Source organism: Hippocampus comes, unplaced genomic scaffold (genome assembly GCF_001891065.2).
Source record: "Hippocampus comes isolate QL1 unplaced genomic scaffold, H_comes_QL1_v1.1 scaffold7, whole genome shotgun sequence".
NCBI classification, from domain to species: Eukaryota; Metazoa; Chordata; class Actinopteri; order Syngnathiformes; family Syngnathidae; genus Hippocampus; species Hippocampus comes.
In genome coordinates this window covers 1,887,578-1,895,359 of record NW_017842060.1, presented here as the reverse complement: position 1 = coordinate 1,895,359, position 7,782 = coordinate 1,887,578, and the positions used below count along the sequence as shown (strand labels likewise).

Here is a 7,782-nt window from a genome sequence, read left to right as displayed (position 1 = left end):
TCGATTCCGGCTCCGACCTCCTTGTATGGAGTTTGCATGTTCTCCCCGGGCCTGCGTGGGTTTTCTCCGGGTACTCCGGTTTCCTCCCACATTCCAAAAACATGCATGGCGGGCTGATTGAACACTCCAAATTGTCCCTAGGTGTGAGTGTGAGCGCGGATGGTTGTTCATCTCTGTGTGCCCTGCGATTGGCTGGCAACCGGTTCAGGGTGTCCCCCGCCTACTGCCCGGAGACGGCTGGGATAGGCTCCAGCAGCCCCCGCGACCCTTGTGAGGACCAAGCGGATCGGAAAATGAATGAAATAGTCCAAGTTCCTAACAGTATACGGTCTTCCGATGCAAAGTACAGATTTGTAGTTAGTGTTCATCTAGTGAGCATTAAAGTGAACGAATAAATGGCCTTGTGTGGGACGGACAGGATTAAAGTCAACCTGGGAATGGACTGGTGTAAAACTTTGCAGGTTTCCGCCTCTGCTGCAACGTCAATTCCACCAATGAAGCTGTGAAAGTGCTTGGTTGACTTTTTTGCGCATCACCGTGTTGTGTCAAAAGCACTGACATGGGGGAAATTTTGGGCCGTGTGAAATCGAATACAACTTTCACTGAAAATAGTGACAGGTGGTGTAAAATATGCTACTTTTTCCACATTGCTTTGGTTTGTGGCTTTTTTAAAAAATTATAGTGCCCATTTCATACCCAAGATGTGCTTCACATCGGGGGGCAGAAACGATCTAAGATTTTAAGACATTTAAATGCAAAGTGTGGAAACCAAAGTGTCACGTTGCGTGGTGGTGGTGGTGGACCCCAAAAGGCAGGCAGGAGGGAGGAGCAGGGTGAACTTGACGAATTGTATTTCATAAAACACAGAGGAAAAAATAAATCCAAAACAAAGTGCTAACAACCAAAACGAATCCAAAGTATCAAACAAAACCATGAGTGAAGCTCAAAAAACTACAACAGAAACTTGACCGGAACGACAGGAAACATGACAGTAGCAAAGAACAACAATGACGCGACAATGAGTGCTCGGGGTGGGAGTACTTTTCAAGCACTAACTACCGAACGACCAACAGGTGTACAGCTGCAGGGAGAGCCCTACAGTGCCACCTGTTGGTCCCAAACAGAATCACCACACAAAGTAGTTGACCAAAATTGCAAAAACAACGCAAGAATGAGATTTTCAAAACATTGATGATGACAATGATTTAGCAGACCTCAATTACAGGCTTGAGAAGAAAAAAAAATCTTCATTTTTAACCTTTTTTAAAGCATTGAAATGATCCTCTCATCGGCGAGTTCCACAGAAGCCCGAAAGCATCCTGACCATTTGAATTTTGAAATTTGAAGCAGCATGTGGCTCCGGGTAACACTCAACGTATGGTTGTCGTTTCGCCGTTCCCGTCCACTAACCGTCTCGTCTCCCCGGTCCAGGACGCGCGAGAGCCTGGCGTCCAACACGTCCAGCATCGTGGAGAGCAACAGGCGGCAGAACCCGGCGCTGAGCCCCGGGCACCACGTGGGCCCGGGCGGCGCGGGGCTGCCCTTCAGCTTCCGCGCCATCCCCGAGCCGCCCGCCGCGCCGCCACCCGACAAACTCCAAAAGCCCGCCAACTGCCTGGCCTCCATCACCAGCGTGTAGACGCCGCCTCAAGTCAGCCAGTGGCCTCCCTTCTTTGGTTTTGCTTTTCTTTCGTTCGCTTCTGGTGTCACACACATTCACACACCTGGGACTGTTACAAACAAAAACAAAACAGGCATGGCTTCGAGAGACTGTTCCCCCAGCTTCAACAGGAACCTGACTGCAAAAAGTCAAATCATAATAATAAGGAAAGGCCAGAAAACTTCATCGAAGACTTTTTTGGGGGTGACTTATAACGGAGATTTACCGGTATTGGAAAGTAGTAGAGTATAGGAATTCAAGTACCATTTGGAAGCTTTTTCTATCACCTCATGTCCAATTCAGTGTTCTTCTTCCCGAACGAAGGCTCGCCGGATCAGCACAATGAGGAGATCGCCACAAGAAGAAGACGAAAAGGAGGGAAAATTGAAAAATTATAATGAGATAAGTCCGCTCGGGTTTGTGTGGCTCAATGCAAACGATGTAATGTATACTCCATACTTTTGATATTCTAATTATTATAATGGTGGTATTAAAGATGCTATGTGACCAAAAAAAAGCAGGTTTGGACAAAATGGCCTCCATCCTTACACTTGATATTTTGTTCGTTAGCAGAAGAACTGTTTTGAAGTAGCCCGGCTCCTTTCGCAAAAAAAAAAAAAAAAAAACTCGCAACTGGGACAAATCCAGTTCGCTGCGACCCGAATGAGTTTAACTTGTATAGAAAATGAATGCTCGAGGTCTCGGGTGATGTCAGGCGAACCCGCCGGCTTATATTAAAAAAAAAATGGTTTCATCAAATATTTTTGTACTTAGGAATAATGTATGCATAAAGTATGTTACTGTCTTTTAGATAATCTCTTGTTTTGTGCTTGAATGGGGGGGGGGGGACGCTGCAGTACTGCAGATGGTCAACAAGTAGCGGTAAAGAGCCAAAGACATTTCACTTAGAAAAGGCTAACATTGTAATATCTTGACCTAGTAATCGACCGTATTGCATTTTTGATAGATACACTTGTGGAAATGACCACTGCGACATTGATCTGAATTATCTTTTTATAGCTATATGTTTGACTAAAAAAAGATCGTGGTTTATTATGTCAACTACTGACAACAATCTAATTTCTATATATGAGTGCGTGTGTGTGTGTGTGTGTGTGTGTGTGTGTGTGTGTGTGTGTGTGTGTGTGTGTGTGTGTGTGTGTGTGTGTGTGTGTGCGTGTGTGTGTGTGCGCGCGCGCGTGTGCGTGTGTGTGATAAGTAAAGTCCTCAGGAATTTATATAATAGTAAAAGGAGTTGATATAGTAAAACGTATTTCCATGTGCACATTGTATACGCTTATCCATATAATGGATATAAGATTCTACACACCCTTGTTCAAATGGCAGGTTTTTGTTATTTACCTAAATGAGATAATTAATTTAAAATTGTTTCCACCGGTAATTTGAGTGGATTAAAAAAATATATTTTATTTTTCAGAAGTGAAAATCAACAACTGAGGTAATGTAGTTGCATAAATGTGCACACCCGCTTACAGCTGGGGAACGGAGAGAAATAATATTCAAACTCACGTTAAAGAGGAGCCCGTCACCATTTTAACTGCCTCTAATTAACCCCAAATGAAGTTCAGAATTTTTTTTAAGTGTCGATCTTAGGCTCATCTTTTTATATCACAACAAACTGGCATTTGAAAAGTGGATCGTAGATTATTTTTTACATCCACTTTTCGTACAGTATACTTGCAATAGTTGAGACAGCAATTTAATGCGCTTTTATCATATTTTATTGATATTTTCAGAGTTTTCAGGCCCTCTTCCGGGCTTTTCGGCTGTGAGAAACCGCAAGTCTTCGGACGTCCATTTTGGCTCTACGTAGTTCGTTGGGCCCAAAAAGGTAAGTCATACATTTGCAGACTTATTTTCAACGTACTGTAGGACAACGAGGACTTGTAGGACATGTCAGCGTCAGAGACGTGGACTCTTAATGATAATAATAATATTTAGAACAACAAACAAAAAAACACGTTAGCAGGGTATCCTCTCGAGCTTGGCACGTCATGGCGATTTGTCGTCATTCCACTTCAAAACATTGCACAAAATGCAAATAATTTGCGTTTGGGATGGTAAATGGAGCCGCGACAAAATGACACACCAAAGGAGTATTAGGGCCACACAATATAAAATACGACTAAAACAATGTAAAAAGGCGAAAATAAAGTTGTATTTGTTTGAAAGAAAATGTCGCAGTCGAAGTGAATTCAGTCACGTTTCAAGAAAAACGCCCTCATCTGACAACTGTGAAGTTGTATTTTTCGAGAAATTTAAGACCACCTCATGGAAATAAAAGGTAAATCAGTAAATTGTAATTTTATCCAGTTTTTGGACGCCGGTGGCACCGGAGTCTATTTTTTTCTGTAATTATTTGAGCATAGTCATAATCTTACAAGTATGAAATATTTTTTAAAATAAAGGTCATTTCATTTTCAGAAAAAAAACATTGTAATATGAGAACAGCGAATCAAAATGTTGGATCAGTCAACTTTATTATGAGAGGATTTTCAAATGTATGTATTTTTTTGCAATAAAAGTTGAAATGTAATACAATTAAAGTTATGTATATTGAAAAACGTCTTCCTTGTTCAATAAAGGGGTTTTTTTTTCAAGAAAAAAGTCGCAATGACAATAAATAGGCTGAAATAGAATTTTTCAGTTGAAAATTTCTTGGAAGCATTGTAACCTCATCAGAAGAGATTTCTTTTCGGAAAAAAAATGATCGTATGAGAGTGGCTTTTTTTTTTTTTTTACGGAAATAAAGTTGTATTTTCAGATATAATGTCAAGTCAAGTGTTTTCTATTCAAACATTTTTTGGGAGTCGTAGAAATAAATTAAAGTTACACAAATAAAGTCCAATGTATTAAATTGTTATAATTTTGGAAGGAAAAAATGTCTTTATTCTTTAAAAAAAAAACTACAACAAACACCAAGACTTCATTCTTGTCGTGTCATATTTTTGTACAATGTTGCCCCAATACTCCTTAGATACTACACTTCTCATATTTTTTGGGGGAAATACTCAAAAGCATTGAAACATGAAAACATGACACACCAAAGCGTCCCAGCATCTAAGGCAATAAAGTAGTTCCACAGGACTAGTGCTGTCCATTCTGTCAGTCCCTGTAGCACCAATGGGAACGTTTCCTTGCCCGTCATGCCCACAGATATTCCCTTCCTGATATCCACCACAAAAAAAAAAAGACGAGGGGGGCAGTGAATGAAAGGGTTCATTTTGTCCATTTGTCACCTCTAAAATCTGAATCATGTTACATTTTCATTGCACTTGTCTGTTAGTTAACACGATTACATACAAATACATACGCTAACCCAGAAACTGTTACATTTTGTTGAGTGGTTGAATTTTTTTTGAGACTACAGTACTTGTATGGTTGCCAAGTGGAACAGTGACCTGAGAGATCCAGAAAATGGGGGTGTGGTGAAAAGTAGGTGCCACCCACTTTGTAATACACAGTGCTACCACCTGCAGGACTGGAGTGGAACTGCACGGGATTACACTACCTGTATTGGGGCCAAGTGAAAATAGCAACCCTCCAAAATGTAGGTTTTTTTTTTGTTTTGTTTTTTTTTTGGGGGGTGGGGTCGTAACAGTCTGCTTACATTGGGCCCAAGTGGGACAGTCCAGTGGATATAAAAAGTCTACACACCCTTGTTGAAATTGAGCTATGACCTGTGCAACTCAATTTAAAATTTGAAGCAAAAAGTAAGAGAGGGGAAGTAAAAATTCATAGCTGACATTATGTGGTTGCACAAGTGTGCACACCCCACTTCTAACTTGGGATGTAGCTGTTCAGAATGAACCAATCACATTTAAACTAATTTTAAGTGGGAGTCAGCACACACCTGCCACTATTCAAAGTGCCTCTGATTTGCCTCCCCAAAAAGCCAGCTGTTTCTAGAAGGCTTTCCTGACATTTTCAAAGTCACACCTTGCCCGCGTACCAAAAAGACCTGCCATTTGAATAGGGGGAAGTAGATTTTGTATACCCACTCGATGTACTTTTCCACAATTTTGGCCATTGGACTCTTCTTATGTACTTGCATCAGTGCCGAGCGAAAGAATTAGGGCCAAGGGGAAGCAGGGGGTTTGATTGGTGGTGGTGGTGGTGGTGGTGCTGGTGGTGGATTCTGGCCCCTCCCCCCTCTTTTTTTTTTTTTGCTAACATTGGAGGGGCAATGACAAACCAAATACCAGTCTGTTTTCAGTGAAGCCAAATGTCTGAGTGACCTACCAGATGCAGCTGTGGTGAAAAAAACTCTTGGCACCCAGTTTGATATGCGCATTACCACTACCTACAGGACTGTTGTGGAACTGCAAAGCCAGTCAGGCAGTTGCACTGGATTTCAGGTCTGATTGCTTTTTTTTTCATGTATCTTTTTTCTGTATGGGTGCGCGCGCGCGCGCACACACACACACACACACACACACACACACACACACACACACACTTAGGAGTCTGGAGCAAGGCATCTGAAGCCATCTTGGAGGTGGTAAATGGGGAAAAAATAACAATAAAATCAATACTCTTGCAATAATCTGTACAGTTCAAGAATGGAGGATGCTTAAATGCTCAATGCATTTTCCATTTTTTCAGGTTCTTTAGTTCATCAGCAGTTTGTCATTCCGCATCCAACAAGCAGCTTTGATGTCCGCGACAAACGTTTGGAATTCTCCGCGTAATTCCACCGTGGCGTTCTTCCTGGTAGAGGTATCGCTGTCCGCGTCCACGGGACGAGGAGGTTTTCGGGAGGTTATTTCCTAGCGTGAAGGCTCTCCTGGAACTTAGTGCTGGAGTAGCGGAGGTGGAAGCCCTTCTTGCTGATGGTGTCATCGCTATGGAAACGGATCAGCAAGGCGTCGCTGGGCGAGTAGATTCCTTCCCTTGGCTGATGGGACATTGTCCACATTAATGCCAGTGTTTGAAATGCATGCTTGAAGAATACTGTTTCTAAATAGTGGCTATTATTTAAATTATAAAAATACAATACAAAATATGACTGTTGCGTTATTGCAACAACCAAATTATCAGGATCATTCTTTTCTCTGTACTTTCTTACCCCTGAGCCGCAGAACCGTCCGAGCCTGTGCGAGTCTGCGTCGTAGCCGTTGTAGAGTTCGATGAAGTCGTACCCGCAGTCGGCCTCCTCCTCCACCTCGAAGGTGACGAAACTGAGCTCGATGCCATAGCCCTGCTCGGCCGTCAGCAGCCACTCGCAGTCGCTGTGGCCCGGGTAGTTGTTGTCTCCAAACTGGGCGTGTGAGTACAAGTTCTTCTGCCGGGCATCCGCCTTCAGACGACCGCCACACTCTGCGCACAGTGTCGGAGGTGAAACAGTTGAATCGGGACACCCCTAAAAGTCTTTTTGCTCCCGATTAGGATTTGGGATGCACAGTATTTTGAGCATATACGCTGCATGTATTTGTTATCGTTAAAAAATATGATTTAATTACTATTATTATTTTAACTGTGGTCTTTTCTGAACAGTATTGTTACAGCGGAGGTTGTTTATGTGCTCTATGTAAATAGTTTGACAGCATTACGCTTGGGGCGGGTTGTTTTGGTGGTGTATTGAAGCAGTATTAAATGTTGTTGTAATGAAATTTAGTTAATGAGGAAATGCAGTGTGTATTAGTATTCTCATGATGATGTCAACGCAGAATGTTCAAGAGGTGTACAGGGCAGCACACTGCTCACGACTGGGGGCCCAATACAAGGGAAAGTCAAGTCAAGTCAAGTCAATTGTATTTATAGAGTTGACATAGGGAAAGAGGATGTTGACATTGAAGCTGCTTTGGGGTTAAGTATACTGCATTTAGCAGCTTTAAAGCACTGTTGTCCTTTTTTTACCTTGAAATGGATTTTAAGAGCAAAAAATTCTCAAATCTTCACGCCGGGTGTGCTTTTTCGCGTTTGCCACTAGATGGAGACATCGTTCCAGCCGAAGTTTACCAACTCAGGTGGGTTGATGGGAGTGACTTAGCATGGAAAATGTCTTCTACTTTGCGTTAGTTCTTTTAAGAAGAATAACTAAAAAAGAAAAAAAAACTGTGGTTTAGTATACCGGTGGCGTGAGTGGCCTGGAAGCCCTT

The 7,782-nt window shown here is 42.2% G+C and overlaps 2 protein-coding genes across 3 annotated transcripts in view; one reads left to right on the top strand and one right to left on the bottom strand.

Moving 5' to 3' along the window:
* LOC109511416 (storkhead-box protein 2-like) overlaps window positions 1-2,406 on the top strand; it is a 13,104-nt gene extending 10,698 nt beyond the window's left edge. The window contains 1 exon segment of the mRNA XM_019862502.1: window positions 1,432-2,406. Coding sequence (XP_019718061.1) covers window positions 1,432-1,639 — 208 coding nt within the window. The 3' untranslated portion in view covers window positions 1,640-2,406.
* Window positions 2,407-4,684: 2,278 nt separating this feature from the next.
* The window catches only part of tll1 (tolloid-like 1), a 32,490-nt gene continuing 29,392 nt past the window's right edge, over window positions 4,685-7,782 (bottom strand). For both annotated transcript variants that reach the window (XM_019862607.1, XM_019862606.1), the window contains 3 exons: window positions 7,755-7,782; window positions 6,750-7,000; window positions 4,685-6,578 (listed from right to left, as the gene is read on the bottom strand). The exon at window positions 7,755-7,782 is cut by the window's right edge and continues 186 nt beyond it. In XM_019862607.1, the coding sequence (XP_019718166.1) occupies window positions 6,444-6,578; window positions 6,750-7,000; window positions 7,755-7,782 (414 nt within the window). In that variant the 3' untranslated portion in view covers window positions 4,685-6,443. The remainder of the gene's footprint in view (window positions 6,579-6,749; window positions 7,001-7,754) is intronic.